At 52.7% G+C, this 22,529-nt stretch overlaps 1 protein-coding gene across 4 annotated transcripts; it reads left to right on the forward strand.

Annotated features, from left to right (window-relative positions):
* Nucleotides 1–2,570: 2,570 nt before the first annotated feature.
* TMEM98 (transmembrane protein 98) lies at nucleotides 2,571–22,321 on the forward strand. 4 transcript variants are annotated; one of them, XM_084615660.1, is made up of 7 exons: nucleotides 2,571–2,593; nucleotides 10,605–10,810; nucleotides 12,446–12,577; nucleotides 16,512–16,545; nucleotides 17,257–17,372; nucleotides 18,355–18,414; nucleotides 21,875–22,321. In XM_084615660.1, exons 2-7 carry the CDS (start codon nucleotides 10,680–10,682, stop codon nucleotides 22,083–22,085), a joined length of 684 nt encoding a protein of 227 aa, XP_084471786.1. In that variant the 5' UTR covers nucleotides 2,571–2,593; nucleotides 10,605–10,679; the 3' UTR covers nucleotides 22,086–22,321. The 4 variants fall into 4 exon arrangements, with proteins under 4 accessions (XP_084471786.1, XP_084471785.1, XP_084471783.1 ...); XM_084615659.1 differs by lacking the exon at nucleotides 2,571–2,593 and adding an exon at nucleotides 3,773–3,981; XM_084615657.1 differs by lacking the exon at nucleotides 2,571–2,593 and adding an exon at nucleotides 3,774–4,050.
* The last annotated feature ends 208 nt before the right edge of the window (nucleotides 22,322–22,529 follow it).

A 22,529-nucleotide genomic window follows, 5' to 3' on the forward strand; every position in this document is an offset into this window, starting at 1 on the left:
TGATGCATCATCACTTTGGTTAATCCCTACAGGCAGTCTCATGATGCCATTGTGAAAATCAACAGGATGCCCGCCCAGGGATACTGTGTGCAGCTCTGAGCACTCCTTAAGGGAACATCAGAATGGCCACACTGGGTCAGACCAAAGGTCCCTCTCGCCTAGTATCCTGTCTTCCGATAGTGGCCAATGCCAGATGCCCCAGAGAGATGAACAGAACAGGGAATCATCAAATGATCCATCTCCTGCCCCCATTCCCAGCTTCTGGTAAACAGAGGCTAGGGACACCATCCCTACCCATCCTGGCTAATAGCCATTGATAGACCTATCCTCCATGAATTTATCTAGTTCTTTTTTGAACCCAGTTATAGTCTTGGCCTTCACAACATCCTCTGTCAAGGAGTTCTACAGGTTAACTGTGCATTGTTTGAAGAAATACTTCCTTTGGTTTGTTTTAAACCTGCTGCCTATTCATTTCATTTGGTGACCCCTAGTTCTTGTGTTATGAGAAGTAGTAAACAACACTTCCTTACCTACTTTCTCTACACCAGTCATGATTTTATAGACGTCTATTATATCCCCCCCTTAGTGGTCTCTTTTCCAAGCTGAAAAATCCCAGTTTTATTAATCTCTCCTCATATGGCAGCTGTTCCATACCCCTAATCATTTTAGTTGCCCTTTTCTGTATCTTTTCCAATACCAATATCTCTTTTTTGAGATGGGGGCAACCAGGTTGCACACAGTATTCAAGATGTGGGCGTACCATGGATTTATATAGAGGCAAAATGATATTTTCTGTCTTATTATGTATTCCTTTCTTAATGATTCCAAACATTCTCTTTGCTTTTTTGACTGCCGGTGAACACTGAGTGGATGTTTTCAGAGAACTAGGTATCCAAACTAATTAGTAGCATGTCAGTACAGAAGCGGTAGATTGGGAGCATCTGGTCACCATTGTAGCAGAAAGCCATATTAAAACACATACTGTTTTTGTGTTTGTTTGCACCTACTTTACTCAAGCAATCCTGATCGCTCTGAATCAGTGACCTGTCCTCTTCATTATTACCACTCCCCCAACTTCTGTGTCATCTGCAAACTTTAGCAGTGATTTTGTTTTCTTCCAGATCATTGATAAAATCAGTAAATAGCGTAGGGCCAATACCTGCTCCTTGCAGAACATTCACCATTTACAGTTACATTTTGGGACCTATCAGTTAGCCAGTTTTTAATCCATTTAATGTGTGCCATGTTAATTTTATATCATTCTAGTTTTTTAATGAAACTATCATGCAGCACCAAGTTGAAGTATATTACGTCAACACTATTACCTTTATCAACCAAACTTGTAACCTCATCAAAAAAAGATATTGAGTTAGTTTGACAGGCTGTATTTGTCATAAACCCATGTTGATTTGCATTAATTACATTATCCTTCTGAAGTTCTTTATTAATTAATAGCCATTCTATTATCTTGCCCAGGATTGAAGTCAGGCTGACAGGCCTATAATTACCCAGGTCATCCCATTTACCTTTTTAAAAATTGGGACACCACTAGCTGTCTTCCAGTCTTCTGGAACTTCTCTGGTGCTCCAAGACTTATTGAAAATCAACATTGACAGTCCAGCAAGCTCCTCAGCCAGCTCTTTTAAAACTCTTGGATGTAAGGTATCTGGACCCACTGATTTAACAATGTCTGACTTTAGTACCATCTGTTTAACATGCTCCAGAGCAGTGGTTCTCAACTTATTTACCATTATGGGCCACATATGCAGCTCTCTATGTGGTATGTGGGCTGTATCCACAAAATATATATACTACCTGTATGGCCCTGAGGATGTCACATGGGCTGCAGCTGTGTGCTGATTGGGCCACAAGTGGCTCACGGGCCGTGGATTGAGAACCACTGCTCCAGAGATACTAGTGGAATGGAAAGAGGCTAGCATCACCATATGGCAAATCTGTGTTCTCTTGTTTCTAATGTAGGTGACATATGAGGCAATGGAGACTCGGACCTGGAGTCTTTGCTGCTGAACAGTCTTTAGGCAGGAAAGGCCCGTAGGATGATGGGATGACACCAAAATGAGCTCACAGTGGTTCTGGGAGGTTTGGGAACAGCGGGTCAGATTCTTCTCTGGCTTACGGGGTTTTATGTCACTAGAACTCTGACATTGCTACATTTACTCCTGGTTTATGCTGCGATGAGGGAGAAGAGACTCAGGCCCAGAGAGTCACCAATGGCTATCTGGAAGTTGACATAAAAATGCCCTTATTTTATCCAAGTTTCACAGCTTTCATATCTTTTCAAGCACCAAAACTGGGCTTGGGATAAGCTCCTTTCCCTGCAAACTGGCTTGTGGGTCTACAGTTATTACGATCATTCCCTGTTTGTCGGAGCTCTGCCTGAAGTGTGCCCTAGATTCCTTGGCACCTTAGCCCTCTGAGCTGGGACCCTGCTGCAGCCTTTCACGCGATCTGTGTCACCTGATCCAGAGGGTAAGTCTGAGGTCAAATGCTGGGTTTGCAGCCTTGAGAGTGTGTCTTGAAGATGCCAAGCTGCAGGGATCCTTGTTAATTTCCCTCCAAATTTCAATTGTTGGTGAGCCTCTTGCTGTAGTGGAGTGAATGTCAGGATGGGTGTTAATTGGTGCCCGTGAAATGTTTGAAGTTTGCGTGAGCATGCAGTGCATGGCTTCCAGTCTGCCTGTGTGCCCTGGATTTGTGCTGGAAATGGCCCACCTTGATTATCATGCACATTGTAGGGAGAGTGGTCACTTTGGATAAGCTATTACCAGCAGGAGAGTGAGTTTGTGTGTGTGTGTTTTGTGGGACGGGGGGTGGGGGTGAGAAAACCTGGATTTGTGCTGTAATTGGCCCACCTTGATTTTCATACACATTGTAAGGAGAGTGGTCACTTTGGATAAGCTATTACCAGCAGGAGAGTGAGTTCGTGTGTGTGGTTTTTGGAAAAAGGGGGGGGGGGGCATGAGAAAACCTGGATTTGTGCTGGAAATGGCCCACCTTGATTATCATACACATTGTAAAGAGAGTGGTCACTTTGGATGGGCTATTACCAGCAGGAGAGTGAGTTTGTGTGTGTGTGTGGGGGGGGGGGCGGAGAGTGAGAAAACCTGGATTTGTGCTGGAAATGGCCCAACTTGATTATCATACACATTGTAAGGAGAGTGATCACTTTAGATAAGCTATTACCAGCAGGAGAGTGGGGTGGGAGGAGGTATTGTTTCATGGTCTCTGTGTATATAATGTCTTCTGCAGTTTCCACAGTATGCATCCGATGAAGTGAGCTGTAGCTCATGAAAGCTCATGCTCAAATAAATTGGTTAGTCTCTAAGGTGCCACAAGTCCTCCTTTTCTTTTTGCAAATAGAGACTAACACGGCTGTTACTCTGAAACCTGTGTGCCCTTGGTCTCTCCGGGTCTCAGTTCCCCAGCGGTACAATAGGGAGCACAGCCCTGCCCTAGCTCACAGGGGTGTGTGACGAGAAAACCTTGATTGAGGTTCTCAGCTCCCTTGGTGATTGGGGCCAGCCGGACGGACAGATGTGTATGGGGCAGACAGGGAGGTAATTCAATACAGAGATTCGAAGGTGACATTTAGTGTTTGGATTAGGAGTTTCCTGCTAGCTAGCCATGAAGCATCTGCTCAGTTGTTGTGGTTCTTTGTGTCTTCTGAGAGGGGTCCCGGAATGCCTGTGCAGTGTGAGAGCAGCTGACCAGCAGAGAGCTCTCAGCCCCCAGTTGAGTCACTACCCTGTCAGGTTCGAGTCTGTTCAGTTTTACTCCTAGCACACACAAGCACACCAGCCAGGAATGCACCCAAGCCAGAGCACACGGTGCGGATAACGGAGTGGGCACGTCTCCACATTTAAGTAGTTGGAAGAGAGTCCATCTTGGTTGAAGGGAAAGCAAATTGTTTAACCAGCGCTGGCAAGTTGGACCCTTTTGTCTGACACAAAATATTTCCAGGTAACTGCACAGTGATCCAGGACTGAGGGCAGCCGGCAGCCTTGCTTCCAAAGGGGAAGGATCAGTTTGGTATGTGATCTGCATTGTTCTTTCCCGGGCTGTGTTTGAGCTGGGCTTGCTAATGAGAAAACACATTTTAAGGAACTTTCATGCAACTTAGCTTTAGTCCTTTAAAGCAAACTATTCAGCAAGTAAATGGCTAATCCTGAGCACTGCTTTGTTTTCACTCTGTGAGCAGTTTGGTAGCAGAAAAGACATTCAAACTGTAGCATTAATCCTATTAAAGAATTCAGACATTCCTGGGGGAGGCTGCACTTTGTCGATTGCTCTTTTCCCTCCTGGGAGTTAGAGAAGCCATCATGAAATCGAAATTCCTTTGCAATAAGTTATAAATTCACTCGAAAGGCCAGGCTGTTCTTTCCTTTCTCGTCGGGTCTCTAGCATGACTTTATAGGAAGGCTTTTGCTGATGATAGTGACAATCAATTTTTGTTGCGGGGGAGGAGGGTGCTCTCTAAAATAAACTTAAAATGAGCCGAAGGCAGAATATGGAGTTAATATGTGAGACATCCCTTTCACAATACAGTGGGAGAGAAATGTTTGTGGGCCAGGTTCTCAGTGTAAATCAGGACAGTTGCATTGTGGAAGCACATTAGTTTCCACCAGCTGAGGATCTGGTCCAGTATGTTTAGAGCTTGGAGATCAGCTACAGTAAAACACGAAAATGACGGCTGGTCTCGGGGGTTTATCTGCAGTCTGTAGATAGAATTCTGTTTGGAATTTCTTAGAGGTAGGCCCAACCCTGGGAAAATCAGTAGTGATTTCATTCTCATGAGTAGCCCCATTGTGTTTGCAGGGTGGGACTGAAATGTGCATCGTGAACCTGAATTACTCTCTGCAGCCATTTATCCGGGCCACCAGGCCAGACACATGGTTCCACCATCTAAATGGGAATATTACAACAGTGAAACTAGACCAGAAAAAACTTGCAACAGTAAGAGGGAGATTGCATTCACCCCAAAGCCGGGAAGTGGGGTGAGGTCCAGCCCCAGGCAGGGGACCCTAACTGTACTCCCTTTTACCACACTGTTGTTATAGTTCCTATGAGATGAGCGCCCAGTGCTGGGCAGTAGAATATGGCAAATCGCGCTATGTAATGCCAGGCAGAAGATGACATGGTCAAAAGTGACCGTTACATATTTAAGCAGGGAGGACATCAGACGTTAAAGACCGAAATCTCAGCTGAGCCCAGAGCCCCACTGCACTCGGTGCTGAACAAACACAGAGCAAGAGACAGTGCGGGACAGTATTACAAGCTAAATCCACAAAGCATGGGAGGGGAAACTGAGGCATAGAAGGGTGAAGTGACTAACTTAAGCAGCTCACTGAAGGAGCCAGGTTAGAACTCAGATTTCTGAAAGCCCTGGACCACACTGCCTGCAAGTGCAGGTAAGCGCCTTTCTGTGCAGACCTTACAATGCAGCCTTTAACTGTGAGCTCACTGTCTTAACTTTCTGTCCTGAATAGCCCCATTGACTCCCATGCCTTTAACACTGAGCTAGCTTTAAAAAAACAAGGAATCAGGTGTCATCCCATGGCGCTTGTGAGCACAGCAGGAGCCCAGGGGTTCAGTTCAGAATCGGCGCTTGGCAGGAGAAAGCAAGTGGTGAGCTCCCCAAAGGGAAGAACTAGGGCTGTGGGCCCTGCCAGGGACAGGCCAAAGGGAGCAGGTGGGGGGGCCAATGTAGCAATAGGCCTGGGGCTGCTCTCTGAGCAGTCCCTCCCCCCATTCGCTGCAGTGCGGGTGACAGGCTGGCGGAGGCGCGCCCCTGCCGCCCCAGGCCTCCCAGCCAGGCAGCACCATCCCCGCTGGGTTTGCAGCAGCTGGGATATTAATCACTGGGGTAAAGGTCAGGCCGAGCTGCGGGTGTTTGCTCCATTTCCCGGCCCTGCGGAAGTGCTCGCGGCTGGCTGGCTGTGCTCCTCGGCAGTCAGGTAGGAAAACTTGGAGCTTTACTCCAGTTTATAGGATCGGACCGTCCTTCTGAGCTCACCCCATGACCCTCCTTGCTCCCCACATCCCTGTCTGCCCAGGTTCCCCAGGGCAGAGACCCCAAGGGCAGGCACCGGCCCTGCGAGAGCAGCAATAACCTGCTCTGCTCAAGGGCTCTGGGCTTGCAAACCAGATTGCCCAAGCTCAGCTCGGCAGCTGGCCGAGCTCCCTACCCCTTTCGTGGGTCCCTATGCCAGCAGGGCTGGGACTTGTCACTCTCTGTGCAGCTTGGCGGGAACCCACGGCACTTTGCACCTGGCGCTCCTGGGCTAGGCCTGGGTTTCCCACGGTTTCTGGGCCATCTGGGCTGAGCCTGGGTATCCCGCAGTCCCTGGGCCATCTGGGCCAGGCCTGGGTGGGGTCTGGGCTACGAGATCTCTGTGTGGTCTGGACCGGGAGTGAGTATGGGCGCTCCTGGATCCCTTGGCTGTCTGGGCCCCTGTGTAAATGTCTTTTCTAACACACAACAAGGAACTCTGTTTGAATAGTGAACAGGACTCTTCCCCATGCTGCACTCCCCCTCCCAGCTCCCTGGTGCCCCAGCGTCTTTCTATACCTCTCAAAGAACAGTGCACATCCCCTCCCCGCCAGCCGGGGTGCTCAGGGATTCCCATGAAGCGTGTGCTCACGGGGTCGGGGACCTGTGCTATTTGGGCCCAAGCCAGGTCCAGACACTGATGGGCTCTATGTGCTTGGGGTACTTCCACGGGCCAGTGCTGGGTGGGCCTGTCCCAGGGTCTGGCTGCTCCTGTGTCCCTGTGAAGCAGGCCCAGCGCTGGGCAAACAACAGTGGGAAGTCTGAGGGATGCCAGACAGAGACAATAAAGATACAATAATAATACAATCCTGATTTACCTGGGTTAAGGATTCCAGGATCTTCCCCTGACAAAGACCCGGGGCAATTTTCTGCAGCTTAGCAGATTCTAAACTAAGATTTTTGGAAAAGAAGCTGAAAACAAATCAACCAATAAAAAGAAGCCCCCTTGCAATTGCTCTGGGAGTTTCAAATATCTGGGGCAGGGCCACAGACAGAGTGACATGGAGCCGAACTTGGACTGAGGGCAGAAGCAGACAGAGGAAACAGAGCGGGGTTGGGGGGCCAGCCAGGACCAGTGAGGGAGAGGGACTGGGGTGACGAAGGCAGCCCCGCAAGTGTTCAGAAATCATGTGTCAGGCCCCAAAAGTTACAAGACTGGCTTAAAAATCATGAGATTTTAAAAAGCAACAAGTTTTGGCCGAGTCACCCAGCAAACAGAATGGGTTTTGCAGTGCCAGGAGTCTCCTCACAGCACCAGCGTGACTGCTGCCCGCAGCCGGCTGGCAATTCGTTAGGCTGGCACTGGCCAAGTGCAAACAACATCATATGGCCTTGGCAGACAGGTGATCATGAGTGAGAGCTGGCCAGGGGTCCAGCAACATCACCACCTCTGGCCTTGTCTCCGGAGCCTTTCTCTCTCCTCTGGCTCGTTCCGTCACAATACAAGCATGCTCTAGTCTCTCCCACCTTCAGAGAACCCACACTGGACCCCGTTTGCTCTCTACCTACCTTCCATCTCTACGCTCATTGAATTGCTGTCTGGAGTTCCTCCTCCAGTCCCATCAAAGACCCTCTTCAACCTAGGGCCTGCCCTTGCATGCCACTGAAACTGTTATGCCAACGTCTTTAATTACCTCTTCCAAGGCAAAGCTCAAAGCCTGTGCTCCATCCTCATCAGCTGCCTTTGACACCATCAACCATGAAATCTTGTCCTCCCTTAGCTGCCAGGGCTCTGTCCTCTCCTCGTTCTCTTCATACCTCTCTAATTGCTCCTTCCATTTTTCCTTCGGTGGATCCTCCTCATCGCCTCTCCAGATTCTGCGGGTTTCCACAGGGCTCTGTCCTTGGTCCCGCACTTTATCTGTGGGCAGTCACCCCCGCAAACAAATTCAGCAACTACCTTGGGGCTGGTGACTGATTCCCAGATCTACCTCTCTGCTCCAGCCCTGTCCCCAGCCCAAACTGTCTCTCTGACGGCGTCTAGTGAATGACTAGACATCAGCCCAAGCTCAACATGGCTAAACTCAGCTCCCCTCAGTTTTTCCCCGTTACCTCCTTTCCCCATCACAGAAGACAGCAACACGATCCTGCCCGTCACTCAGGCCTGGAAACTGGGCGTCCCTTGATTCAGCCCTTTCTCTCTCTAGGTCCTCACATCGGTCTGTCTAAATCTTACTGGCTCTTTCTGCAGAACATTTCTCAGCTCCGGCCTTCCCTATCCCCAGAGCTGGAGCGCTGGTCCAGGCTCCCATCCTATGGCGTCCTGCTCACCACAACATCTTCTTGGCTGGCCTTGGCGCGTGCCGTCCTGCCCCGCTCATGTCCGTTCAGAAAGCTGTTGCAGAGTTCATTTCTCCAGCCTATTGCTCTGATCGCATCTCCTTCCCAGTCGCATCCAGCATAAGCCGCTTGCCTTCATTCAAGTCCCCAGTCCCCACTATACCTAGCATCTCTCGTTCGCTATCACAATGGCAACCCTCGCCTCTGAGCGGCCCAGGAGCCCAGCCTCCATCACTCCTGCTGCTCCTTGTGCTTGGGAGGGCCCCCCGAGTGCCTGCAAAGCCGCCCCGTTGGTCAGGCCCTCCTCAAAACTGTCCTTTGCCATGATGCCCGCAAAAGACTTGACCTGCACTAGGCTGACGGTGCTCTGGGACCACTGCCCGGCCTGCTGACCAGGACTGCCTCATTGTTCCCCTGTGCCCCCTTGTCTGTCTGTCTCCCTCTGTTGCTTTGTGTCTCATACTGAGATTGTCAGCCCCGCGGGGCAGAGCCCACCTTGTGTACAGCGCCTGGCACAGCCAGGCCCTGAGCTGCTCCTGGGTGCTGTCCGAACCATAACAGTCACGCTGGGGAAACGTGTGAGGCGGAGACCAGGCCTGAGGTGCCCGACTGCACACACAGGGCTGCTTCAGCCGAGCTGGCTCAATGCCAGGGTACAGGGCTTTGGGAACTCTGCCCTGGCGCTCTGCTGGTGCCGTGACAATTGCGCTGGTTACTCTCGGAGCGGGGCGTCTCTGTGACTGGCTGGGGAAGACCTGACCCTGTCCTAACTAAGTGGTTTGAAACGAATGCTCCTGCGAGGCAGCGTTTAGCCAGGTCACCGGGAGGTGCCGTAACCTGAGCTTCACCTTTACAGACCTTGTGTCTGTGGCCGGCAGTGTGGTCTAGAGGGTAGGGCCCTGCCGTGGGAGTCAGGGAACCTGGCTTCTATTTGTGCTCTGCCGGTGACCTCGGGCAAGTCCCTGCCCTTTCAATTGTCAGTTCTCTGGGGCAGGGGCTGTCTCCGGGGGTGTTGGCACCTCCACAATGGGTCCCTGCGCTTGGGTGAGGTCTGCAGGTGCCTTCATAGAATAAGCAATAACCATGCTTGTGGGTTACTTGGTTAGCTGCCGTGCTTGGTGTTCAGCGCGAGGGTGGGCGCCAGTCACTCTGGCCCTGATCAGAGCTCACAGGTCACCAGGTCTGACCCAGTTGATCGTAGAGTTTAAGGCCAGAAGGGGCCATCAGAGCCTCCAGTCTGAGCCCCTATCAGCACCGGTCACCAAACCCCACCCAGTTGCCTCTGCACTGAGTCCAGTGCTATGGATTAGATGAAAGCATTACAGCCCTCCAGAGAGTGAACTGCAGTGTGCCACAGGCAGAGAACGGGGACACCGAGGTGCCAGCATGCCAAGGCCTCTGCAGTGGCAGGGAATTGATTAGTGGGGTGTGAACAGATGATCCGAGCAGGTGAACCATGCCCCACACTGCAGAGGAAGGTGAATCCCTCCCTTCCCTCAGGTCAATCTGATCTGGGGGAAAATTCTTCCCGAGCCTGAAGAAGATGATCAATTAGACCCTGAGCATGTGAGCAAGACACACCAGCCAGGCATCTGAGAGAGAGGATTCTCTGTACCATCTCAGAACCCGTCTCCAGCAGCATCCATCTCTGATGCTTCAGAGGAAGGAAGAAAAAATAGCCCAGACTGCATCAGGGGAAAAAAATTTCCCTCCTGACCCCAGCAGGTGATGGGCTGAAGCCCTGAAGCATGAAATTGAGAACATAAGACATAGAACTGGAATGAACCCCCTGGGCCACTGAGCCCAGCCTCACACCACAGGCCACTGCGTCATACAGTCCCACTGGTCAGTTCCTGGCCAGCTGCTCTCTTCTCGCTGTGTAGCTTGACCTGACGCATTAGAGCTACCAGAAATGTTTCCAATTTTGACATTTCTATGAAGTTTGGAATTTTGAACAATTGAAAAATAAAGGGAAAATGTGGGTGAGAATCCCTCTCTCCCCTGCCCCATTCATTCTTTGGCCCGCTATAGACGGATCCTATCGAGTCGTAAGGAGTTTGGAGTGTTCTATTCTGAAATTGGAAACAATGGGGGGAAAGTCTCAAAAAGGGTTGTGAAATGTTTCCCCATGTTTCCCTGGCCAGCCGTCTCTCTACGGAGACATTTGCTTCTTTAGAGGTTTCCAGATCATCGGAGCAGCGGTGGGTCATGACGCTTGCTCTCTGGGCGCTCACTCCGTGCTGCTTTGTTCCAGATCAAGCGTTTCTGGAGGTGCCTTACGGGATGGAACTGCACCTCTGACTGCGCCCAGGAGAGCAGCTTGTCAGCAATGGAAACCGTGGTGATAGTTGCCATCAGCGTGCTCGCTACTATCTTCCTGGCGTCCTTCGTGGCGCTTGTGGTGGTTTGCAGGCAGCGCTACTGCCGGCCCAAGGATCTCCTGAACCATTACGATACCAAGTAAGTGTCCAGCCCCCTCCTCCACTCGCACCAAATTAATAGGGAGGAAGCGAAAAGAATGTTGGAAAAGCGGAAAGAAGGGCCGAGAGCCTGCAGATCTCACAGCTGCTGGTACGGACGAGCCAGCGCTCCGTGCACCAGAGGTGCCCTGCAGAACCTTCCACTGCCAGGTCAGGCTGTCTGCCCAGCTTGGCAGCCGCAGCAGCGAGTGCCTCTGCCGGCAGCAGTGTGCCGGGGCCGGGGGGAGTGATCTGGTGTCTGACGACGGACACAGAAATGGCCAGAGAACTAAGGCAGAGAGCGTGACGGCAGAGAAAAGCCTTGTCCTCATTAGAAAACTGTATGGCTTTGACTGCACTGCTGGCCTAAGGCAGTGCACCCTGGGGTGCGGATGTGGTTGCACGGAGATCAAAGTGCTTTACGAAGTGGGAAGGGGAATAGATACAAGGCACCGTTATCCCAGTGTAACCACATCCAGGCCAGTGGGGTGAATTGCCTTGGGCCAGCGATCCGCTCCCCCGAACTGCCAGCGTTATATAAACCTGGGGGTCGGACAGGCCTAAGGAGTTAGAAACTCAGATCCCATTGAAAATCAATCAGAACAGAGTGCCCGTCTCCCTTACGCTCCTTTGAAAACCAGCATAGATGGTTTCTTTGCATTTCTGCTCCCCGCCCGGCAGGTGGAGGAGGAGAGAGAGAACAAAGCACAGGAGACAGATGTGCAGTCCCGTCACTTTGTGCATGACCGGAAGGTACTCAGATACTGGGGTGGTGAGGAACCTACAGAGACTAGACTAGACTCGACTAACATTTGTACGTGGCAAGGAGACTATTCCCCAGTGGACGAGTCTGCGCACGATGAGAACAACAGGCTGTCACTGGCATTGAGCATACGTTGGGGCAGGAATCTGAACTGACCACTGACCCCGTCCCGCTCTGTCAGCTCAGCCTGTGCAGACTCAGGGACGCTCAGTCGGTTCTGAGTGTCCCAGGTGGCGGTTATCCCTAGGGTAACAGAACAGAAAATCCAGGTGGGTCAGTAATAGTGTTTCTAACGTTTCCAAGAGAGAATTTCTTGCAGAACCGGAAGGGCCACACCCGCCAGAGCCCAGCACCTTGGGACATCATTTACACCCAGGCAGCATGCTGCGTGCCCACCTTCTGAAAAGCAGGACCCATGGGGCAGTCTCAAGTTGGGCCCCCAAAATCACAGGTCACTTTTGAAAATCTTGGCCAGATGCAGCTGAAAGTAGAGGGCTCTAACAGCTCAAACTCTGCCATTGACAAAGGGAGTTAGGCACCTAAATGTCTTTGAGGCTCTGGGCGTTAGGCACTCTTGGATATTGTCCGCTCAGGCTCTTCGATCACTTTGGGCCAGACTTACAAAGATGGTCGGGTGCCCAAAGCTGGAACTAGGAGCTGGGCAGGGTTGTCAAAAGCACCTAGGCAAGTTAGGTGCTAACTTGTACTGAAATCCATGGGGCTTGGGCACCAACCTGTTTGGGCGCTGCCCCTACGTGCCTAAAGTCCTTTGTAAATCTGGCCCTTGGGTGCTTAGAAAACGTGCCCCTTAGTTATTGCCATCACGACTGCCCCTGTGCCGGGTGCTGAATGACCCATTCCTGTTTGTCCCAGACCGATCGTCGACCTTATTGGGGCGATGGAGACGCAGCCGGAGCCCTCGGAGCTGGAGCTGGACGACGTCGTGATAACAAACCCCCACATCGAGGCCATTCTAGAGAATGAGGACTGGATTGAAGATGCTTCGTAAGAATTTCAAAGCTGCCTCTTGGGTGATCTTTAGAACGGGCTCCCGAGCTCTGCCTGGTTACCTGCCTTGGCTCCAGGATGGTCGCCTGCTGCCTGGGCCAAAGCCTGCCTTGGGAGCATGCTTTTATCAAGAGCAAAATCACTTACTGCAGGCAGCAGGATGGTCTAGTGGAGCAGCCTTGGCCTAGGTATCAGGAGACCCAGATTCTGGCCCCAGCTCTCCTGGCGACCCCATCCCCTCTGGCTGAGTAGATTGTAAACTCCCTGGGGCAAAGCCCGGTCCCCAGGCGCTGCTCTAATACAAAGCACAATCATTCAGGGCCCCATTGCCTAAAGGCAGAGCCTGCATATCTGTTGAGCCATGAGTGCAGTTGTGCAAACCCAGGTGTGTTCAGGGCCCTAATTTGCAACTCCAAATACTTGGGGTACAAAGCCCTGGCCACAATGTTTGTGCCCAGGTGCAAAAATGGAAGCCAGGTCTGGAATCTCTGGCTTGCTTCCAAGTGCTCTGAGCCGTTTCTTGTCAGGGTGGTTGGTGGGGTTTGGTGTGAGGAATTTTCCTTGGTGTGGGTGTGATTCTTCTTCGAAACACAGACCCTAGAGGTGGGGGGTTAACAAGCTAGTAAAGATTCAGAAACTTGAAGGCCAGAAAGGACCCTCCTCTAGTCCAGGGTCCTGCCTAGCACAGAGGATCATAGAGGTTGAGGTTAAGGCCAGAAGGGGCCACCAGACCATCCAACCCAGTGGTTCCTGTGTTAGGTGTGAGACTCACCAAGGGACTTAGGCTCTGATCTGTCTCTTTAAGCATCTCCATCCAACATCTGGGCACTGCTGACGCTCAGACACGCTGCTCAGCTGCTGCCTCGCCCTGGAGGTACCTTGATCCCCACAGGAGTCTCAGGCGATGTCTCCATGACGGGGCCGTAGCAGCAGAGCCCGGTGCCATAGCTCCACCAGCATAACCCTGTAGTGCAGATGCAGCCTGCAGCTCTGGAAGGGGGTTTTCCATCCACCTCCCTGAGCGACAGGAGCTAGGGGGTTAGGCTGGCATGGCTCCAGCTATGCACTCAGCTGCCTGTGTCCTGACGTTGTCCCCCCCGACCGACACGTGCCCCATGCCTAAGCCTCAGCGTGAGTCTCAGACCGTGAGAGGTGCCCATGCAGCAGGTGTGCGGGGAGCACGCCGACCCCCACGCAGACTGCTAGGAAGTAATGGAGGGGAGGAGGATGCTTGTGGCGGGAACACACAGCCCCGAGGGTGGGGTGCTCACAGGGGAGTGGGAGACCCATGTTTGCACTCTGGCTCGGCCTGTCAGGTAACAGGGATCTGAACTCTGGCACTCGCCCAGTCTGTGCCCTTGGACCAGGCGAGAGAGTCCAGGGCGTGCTCCCTCCCTCGTGATACATTGAGTTAGGTGTTCAAAATGGAAGGGCTCCGATGGGAGAGACTGAGAGAACCTCACCCAGCATGTGCAATAGCCTGGTGGTCAGGGCACTCCCCTGAAACGTGGCAGGGCTGAAAGCAAGTCCCTGTCCCCAGGCAGAGCAGGGGCTGGAAGCGGGTCTGCACACCTCAGGGGAATGCACTGATCCTGGGCTGCTGGCTGTAGCCAGGCGGAGTCTCTCGCTCTCTCTGGTTTAGCATAAGAAAGGGCTGGTCTGGCTCGGGCACCCACTCCAGGACAGCCAGGGTCCACGCTGTGAATCCCGAGGGAAGGGAGGCATCTCCCTCTGGCCTGTCAGGCAGACACCTACAGCCCAGAACTATAGGGACCGGGGTGCCCAAGTAAGCTGGTGGATCTGGGCCCTAAGCCCTGCACCTGTCCTCTGCATCCACTCCCTGCTCTGTTGGCTGGCCACTGAGAATCCCAGTCTTAGGTGCTGAGCCTTCCCTTTGCATTGTATGGGGCCTATGGGCACCTAGCTTGGGGCTGCGGATTCCGCTGGGTGGCAGGGCACCTCCAGCCGATGCTCCGGTGCTGAGCAGAGCAGCATCCGAAGGCCCTCGGTGACATTAGCCGCACACTCAGAACACCTCTGCTGGGAAGAGAGCTCCAGCCTTGGGTGAAAGGGAAGAAGGAGGATCCTGGGAACTACAGGCCAGTCAGCCTCACCTCAGTCCCCGGAAAAATCATGGAGCAGGTCCTCAAAGAATCAATCCTGAAGCACTTACATGAGAGGAAAGTGATCAGGAACAGTCAGCATGGATTCACCAAGGGAAGGTCATGCCTGACTAATCTAATCGCCTTCTATGATGAGATTACTGGTTCTGTGGATGAAGGGAAAGCAGTGGATGTATTGTATCTTGACTTTAGCAAAGCTTTTGACACGGTCTCCCACAGTATTCTTGTCAGCAAGTTAAGGAAATATGGGCTGGATGAATACACTATAAGGTGGGTAGAAAGTTGGCTAGATTGTCGGGCTCAACGGGTAGTGATCAATGGCTCCATGTCTAGTTGGCAGCCGGTGTCAAGTGGAGTGCCCCAGGGGTTGGTCCTGGGGCCGGTTTTGTTCAATATCTTCATAAATGATCTGGAGGATGGTGTGGATTGCACTCTCAGCAAATTTGCGGATGATACTAAACTGGGAGGAGTGGTAGATATGCTGGAGGGCAGGGATAGGATACAGAGGGACCTAGACAAATTGGAGGATTGGGCCCAAAGAAATCTGATGAGGTTCAATAAGGATAAGTGCAGGGTCCTGCACTTAGGACGGAAGAACCCACTGCACAGCTACAGACTAGGGACCAAATGGCTAGGCAGCAGTTCTGCGGAAAAGGACCTAGGGGTGACAGTGGACGAGAAGCTGGATATGAGTCAGCAGTGTGCCCTTGTTGCCAAGAAGGCCAATGGCATTTTGGGATGTATAAGTAGGGGCATAGCGAGCAGATCGAGGGACGTGATCGTCCCCCTCTATTCGACATTGGTGAGGCCTCATCTGGAGTACTGTGTCCAGTTTTGGGCCCCACACTACAAGAAGGATGTGGATAAATTGGAGAGAGTCCAGCGAAGGGCAACAAAAATGATTAGGGGTCTGGAACACATGAGTTATGAGGAGAGGCTGAGGAAACTGGGATTGTTTAGTCTGCAGAAGAGAAGAATGAGGGGGGATTTGATAGCTGCTTTCAACTACCTGAGAGGTAGTTCCAGAGAGGATGGTTCTAGACTATTCTCAGTGGTGGAAGAGGATAGGACAAGGAGTAATGGTCTCAAGTTGCAGTGGGGGCGGTTTAGGTTGGATATTAGGAAAAACTTTTTCACTAGGAGGGTGGTGAAACACTGGAATGCGTTACCTAGGGAGGTGGTGGAATCTCCTTCCTTAGAAGTTTTTAAGGTCAGGCTTGACAAAGCCCTGGCTGGGATGATTTAATTGGGGATGGGTCCTGCTTTTGAGCAGGGGGTTGGACTAGATGACCTCCTGAGGTCCCTTCCAACCCTGATATTCTATGAGTCTATGAAAGAGTCACGTGAGGGAGAACCCACCTCCTCCCTCAGCAGGTGGTTACATGACCCGCGCTGCAGCAACACGTGCTACAGCGACAGAAGCGGGTTTTCCACCCCCTTGAGAGGCACTGGCCTGGGAGGTGGAAGAATTCCACTGGCAACTTAGCCGTGTCCACACTGGGCTTAGTGTGGTTTAACTGCGTCTCTCAGGGGGTGAATTTTTCACATTGCTCAGCCACGTAGGCAGGTTGACCTCAGTTTTAGGTGAGGACCAGGCTTTCCCACCCTATTAGACAAGTGGACCCTGCTTCCAGCCGGATCGCTAAGGGCTTGGTTGTGAAGTAACATTGTGATGATACCTGAGTGAGGTCTGCTCTGTGGAGCCCATGGGAAATGCTTAGCTGATGAAGTTTCGGCTGGTGGACAGAAGAAGAGCTGGTAACAAGACAGACAGCTTTCCTGACCAAAGGCATTCTCTTTCTTCACAGGGGCCTGGTCTCTCACTGCATCGCCATCCTCAAGGTAAGTCTCCCACAGAACTGCCTCCCCCACGTATTAACCCATGCTGCTGTGCAGGGAATCAGCGCCAGGAAATAAGCAAGGGGTCTGGAGGATTCTCTGAGAGGCTTTGGGCTCGATCCACACAGGAGATTTACACTCCGGCGTGGCAGCTCTTAAGGAATCCACAGCCCCGGGCCCCCAGGCTCCCTGTACGATGCATGGGCAGAGCTGGGCACCTTAGAATGGGCTTCTTAGAAGCCAGAGAGATGATCAGGGAGCCACCTACACTAGCCAGCAGGAAATGCTGAGGGGAGAGATGGGGCCTAAGCCCTGCCCCCTAAGGGATTTGGGCACCCATCTCTCTGCTTGGGATTCTCAGCTGAGACCCCTCTCCTGGGGCCAGCTCAGCCCGGCGTAGTCACTGTGCCCTTATGCCAAATACCCACTGGTTAGCTCCCCTGGGATGTAGGAAACCCAGGTTGCAGTCCCCACTCTGCCTGGTTGGGAGCAGGGACTCAAACCCAAGTCTCCCCTCCCACAAGGAGGTGTTCGGGGGTGGGAGTCCCACCAGCTCTCCTGCTGAAGTTATTCTGCGGCGTATGAAATTTGTAAATAGTCATTGGCCTGAGAGCTGTGTCTCCCAGGGAAGCACCCTAACCACTTGGCTGCCAAGTCCTTCCCTCTCGCTGGCCTCTAATGAGCCAAGCTGATCACTTCTCGCACTCTCAACAGATTTGTCACACTTTGACAGAGAAGCTCGTTGCAATGACAATGGGCTCTGGGGCCAGAATGAAATCCCCCGCGAGCCTGAGTGACATTATTGTGGTCGCAAAGCGGATCAGCCCCAGGTAAGTGGAGGGGATTGGCAGTCTGTTTCGGCTGGGGGCGTACAGCTTCAACTTGCTCTGCAGTTCCAAAGGGCAGGCAACTCCTGGAAACATCAAGCATTTGCAATAGCCCCTGAATGACAGCATGGGCAAATTCACAGTAGTGCTGACCCCAAACATTCAAAACTCATGTGAGGTTTCAAATCTCATGAGATCTTAATAATAATAAATGGCTTTTGATTTGCTGTTTGGTCTTTGAGCCATTGAGGTCCCATTCCCAAGCCTTTCTCCACAGCCACAGGGGCTAGAACCTTCCTTGGTTTTTTTTTAAATGCAAGCTGAGAGTCTCACCTAATCACAGGACTCCAGGAGCTGGGGCTTTAAGAAAAACACCAATTATCAATGAGACTTGGCAATGCTGTGTGGCTCTTCCTGTCACTTGTCACTTTGAGGATCAAAACCAACACTTTGTGTTTCAGCCAGAAAGGAAGCTGGAAGCCAGTGCCATCTGTGACAGGGCTCAAGATCCGATTTCCCAGGGCTCAGCACCCACAACTGGGGCCAGATTCTCAAAAGAGCTCTGCTCCAGTTAGGCACCTCAATAAGTGTCTGGTTTTGCTGGGGATTGGCATATGAGTCTAAAAGCCAAGCTCCCGTTGGCCTCCAGTGGGCCTTGTGCTCCTAAATCACTTAGACACTTTTGAAATGGCCACCCTTTGATCTCAGTGGGGGCCGCTGGGCAAGAGGCACTTTTGCAGATCTGGGCACTACTCCCTTGAGCTGCCAAATGGGAGCTGGACTCTTATGAAAATCAGCTTCCCCCCCTTGTGGGAACTCCTGCGACGCTGACTCTAGGTGCCTTCCTGCACTGTAGGGGTTCACAGCCAGAGGGAGAGATGCCAGGCTCTAAAATGTGCTCGCTGAGGGAAAAAGCCAAATCACTACCAGGGCCCTTGCAAAATACAGTGAGAAACAAGCAATGCTTGCTCTCTCTTCCCCCTAGGGTGGATGATGTTGTGAGGTCAATGTACCCGCCTCTGGATCCCAAGCTTCTGGATGCACGGTAAGCTCTGAGCGAGGTTCCCAAAGACACTGGCTCTTAGGGTGTCATTCTTTAGCCACAGGAGAACAGCGTCAAGGGACACATCCCCACAAGAATGCCCCATAGCCCAGTGGTGAGGATACTTCCCTGGGGGGTGGCTGATTCCTGTTCAAATCCCTTCTCAGCAGGCCGAGCGGGACTTGAACTGGGGTCTTCCCCCACATCCCAGGGGAGCAGGCTAATCCCTTGGCTAGAAATGATGAGGGGGGTCTTCCTGCCAGCTCCTCTCCCACTGCCATTGTACATCAGTTCTTTAGGGCCCCGAGCAAGAAGGCACACTCTGAGCACGCCTGCCGGCTTGGGGCCCACAGGGAGTTAGGCGGAGGGTCGCCTGCCTTCCTCCAGTTCACACGTCCCGCTGGGACATCTGGATGCCGAGTGGGGGCTGCAGTGCGTACGCACGCAGGCAGAAACATGGGCACCCAGACAGCTGGTACTGCAAAAATGTGGTGCCCAGAGGGTTTAGGCACCTACAGAGTTTGACAGCTGCTGAGTGGGGGACTCGTGAATCCCAGTTAGGCCTGATTCTGGGACTTAGGCACCTACCCTGGCAGTTAGGTGCCCGCGCCCTGTTGTGGACAAGCTCCGTATGGTTATTTGTATTCCTACGTTGCTGCCCTGGTGGAGTTTGCACCTTGCTCTGGCGCACACATTCCTTCCCAGCGCTCCAGGAGAAGCTAATGCTATGGAAACATGCTGTTTGCATCCACCCCGGGGGCCCGATCCTGGCCTTTCCCAGACTTCCCCCAAGAGCGAGGAGCAGCTGGGTCGTGGGAGTGAATTAGAGTGTGGGCTGTGGGAAGGTGCTCACGCCCCAGGAGATGAGTAAGGTCTGCCGCACTTGCATGCAGGGCTCTGGCATGTTGCCACGAGCCCACGATCAGTGCCCCACTCTGAGAGTCGCAGCTTGGCCCTTGCCTCCCCCTCGCTCGAGGGAGATGTTTCCGGGGCCAGCCACTCCCCGCCCGCCCCTCACCCACACGCGAGGCCCATCTTGGCTGCACTCTGCGGCATGTTGGTGACGCAGGCGGAGCGCACAGTGGGATACAGGGTCCCTTTCACCTCCCTAGCCCCCTGCGTGGGCACAGGCCGCGGGTCGTAATTTAATGACCTCGAGGTGGTCAGCTTGGGCTGGAGAGAAGGGGAAGGACCCAAAGAGACACTTGACCTGTACAGAGGGCTGCGGCCGTACAGGCACCTCCAGGAGGGAAGCAGCGTCCTGGTGTAACGCACACTCATCCTGGGTGTGGGTTACACTGGCAGACGGGCACATCTCTGCACGGCCATCTGCAGCCGAGAGACAACTGCTGTCCTCTGGGCCATTGTCAGGAGCTGGGCCGAGCATGCTGGGTATAGAGCCAGCGGCAGCAGCCATCTTTACGAGTGAGATAGCGGCCATCTTTGCTGAGGGCAGGAGCAGTTTTGTGCCCATGGGGCAGCTCCTGGCCCATTGTAACTTGTGGGAAACAGCAACCATTGGGAGGGATGGTTTAATGGCAAAGAGAGAAATTAACAGCATTAATGGCCTGTCTTAACTGCAACTAGTGCCCTCCTAGGTGCATTTGTCACTCGTCTGCAGCGAGCTTAACTGCATGGAAAGTGGGCAGGACACAGATGGGCCGTTTATTAGCAAAAGAGGTGGGAGAAGGTGAGATGCTACAGACGTTTCTTTTCTTAGAGTTGATTGAAAATCTCTCCCCGCTAATTCCATCTGTACGCACAGATTCTCTGCTGCGCACTAGGGGAGGGTACGCTAGGTTCTGCTGCCTCCAGAACAAAGAGGTTAAAGAACAATAATCGTGACAGATGTGCCCAGGGGCCCACTGAGAACAGGGCTCGGTTTGCACGGGGCTGGCCAAACAGTCCCAATGTTACGTGAAAACACAAACCCAGCCTTAACGTAGAAACATAAATGTGACAGTTCTCAGGGTACCCAGGACTGTGGGTCACCTTGTTCCTCCCCTGCCTTCAGCGAGAGGAAAAATTACTTGAGCTTAACTGGGTGTCAACTCCCTGACACTTCCAGTCTGTTGGCCCCCCAAACCATCTCCCCAGGGCCGTGCCAGCCCATACTTTGCCTTGCCAGTTAACAAGAGGTGCATCCCACCCTCTGAGCCCCTTGGTAGCGTCCCCTGTAGTATCCAGTCCCTTGTCCACTGAGCTCTCAAAGAATAGCAGGTTTGCTGCCTCCCAGGAACAGGGCATGAAAGTGTGAATGATTCAAGTCAGGATCAGCGCCCTGTAAAACACCCAGCACTGGGGTATTGTTATAGTGAAATCAACAACATGCTTATTAGCAGAGATGAGAGCTTCAAGTGCTAGTGAGCAAAGGTACTGGAAACCAAAGGCTCCCTCGAAAACCAAATCCGAACGCAACGTCTAAAGCCTAAACTTACCAGGCTATGCTCTGGCTAAGGCCATTTCTTGCACCCAAATGTCCGTTGTGGCATTGCCCACCAGGGCAGGCCAGCATCCTGTTTTCATGAATGGAATCAGGCTGTCCAGTTCCTGCCTGGGAGTGTCTCTTTGTCTTCTTCTTGTATCCCCAGAGGTCATTGTTTGTCCTCAGAGACAGTAAGACCCCCCCTGTTGCTTGTTCCCTGGAGCGCTCTTCCCTGCTGATGTCCCATTCCTCTGTCCACCTCATCTATAACTGTGGCTTCCCTCGTGCGAGCTCACAATGCTGAATTAGACAGAGATATGCCTCTGACCTCCTGTCTGGAAAACACCTGCCTTCCTCTTTGATAGGTGACAGATGTTAAAGCATAATGTCAGTGTCCACACCTCACTCCCGACACTGCACCTGTGCAACCATTGTACACCAAGATTAACACCCACTCTGACCGAGGAACTCCCGGGACATCACTAATGGAGAAGTGCCAGGAAAGCGGTGCACTAGGGCAGTGAGTTTGCTAGGCCTGCCAGGAGCTGCTATTACACCACAGTGAACACCACGGACCTCTGTGTCCCAACACAGGACTGCTGGGTTTATGCGGTGCCTGGGGCTTGGGCCACTACTGCAGTAGTCCTAATACCTCTATATAATAACACCACCGCTTGGCTCCTGCATCACGCTCAGGGTGCATTACAAAGGAAATCCGTACAAGTATCCCTAGTGTACAAAGGGGGAAACTGAGGCACAGAGCAGGGCAGTGACTTGGCCATGGTCACCCACAGGCCAGTGGCAGAGTCAGGCCTAGAAACCTGGGTCTTGCACCCCAATCCACTAAGCTATCCACTCAGCCACATTGCCTCCTGCTGAGAGATTAATAAAGCTACTGGTTGATAAAGCCCCTTTTTGGCATGTCCCGTCCCATCCAGGGGAGGGTGCAGCAGCCAGACCTCCTGCCCAGGCGCTGTGGTACAGAGGCCTGGTGTTGTTGTCCCTAAGACTTGTAACAGCATCCCGGTTGCCTTGCAGGACAACAGCCCTGCTGCTGTCTGTCAGCCACCTCGTCCTGGTGACCAGGAACGCCTGCCACCTAACCAGTGGCATGGACTGGATCGACCAATCGCTGTCTGCCGCGGAGGAGCACATGACGGTGCTGCGCGAAGCTGCTCTGGCCACCGAGCCCGAGAGAAGCATCGCAGGGGGCGCAGAAAGCTTCCTGCAGGAGCAGTCTGCCATCTGACGGAGGTGGCCCGGCCTGCCCCGGTGAGGGCTGACGCTCCATGTTCTCAGGGCATCCAGGCCGCTGCTTGGTGCGCTGAGGGGGTCAATTATTTGCATGAGCCATGCAGAGCAATTAGTATATTGACACTGAACTGTTACCAGAGGTAGCTAAGGCAAAGCGCTTCTGCCGGTCCCCTGCTGCTTTGTAGTTTGGTTGAAGCGGGGCTTTGATTAATAAAATCCCATGAGAAATCAGACCGTGGGAGGGGTTTCTTAAACCGATACCAGAGGCTGCTCCTGTTTCTAAAAACACCCCAGGCTGAAGCTCAGTAAACTCTGGCCCCCATCCTGGGGCTGCTGCAGTGCTCTGCGGAGCCTCAGCTGCTAGGAAGTTGCTGCAAAGCTGATTTAAGGGGTTTCCAAGGAAGATCCCCTGCCTGGCACCAGCGGGTTCCCCAGGAGT

Source organism: Lepidochelys olivacea (genome assembly GCF_965140295.1).
Source record: "Lepidochelys olivacea isolate rLepOli2 genome assembly, chromosome: 27".
NCBI lineage: Eukaryota > Metazoa > Chordata > Testudines > Cheloniidae > Lepidochelys > Lepidochelys olivacea.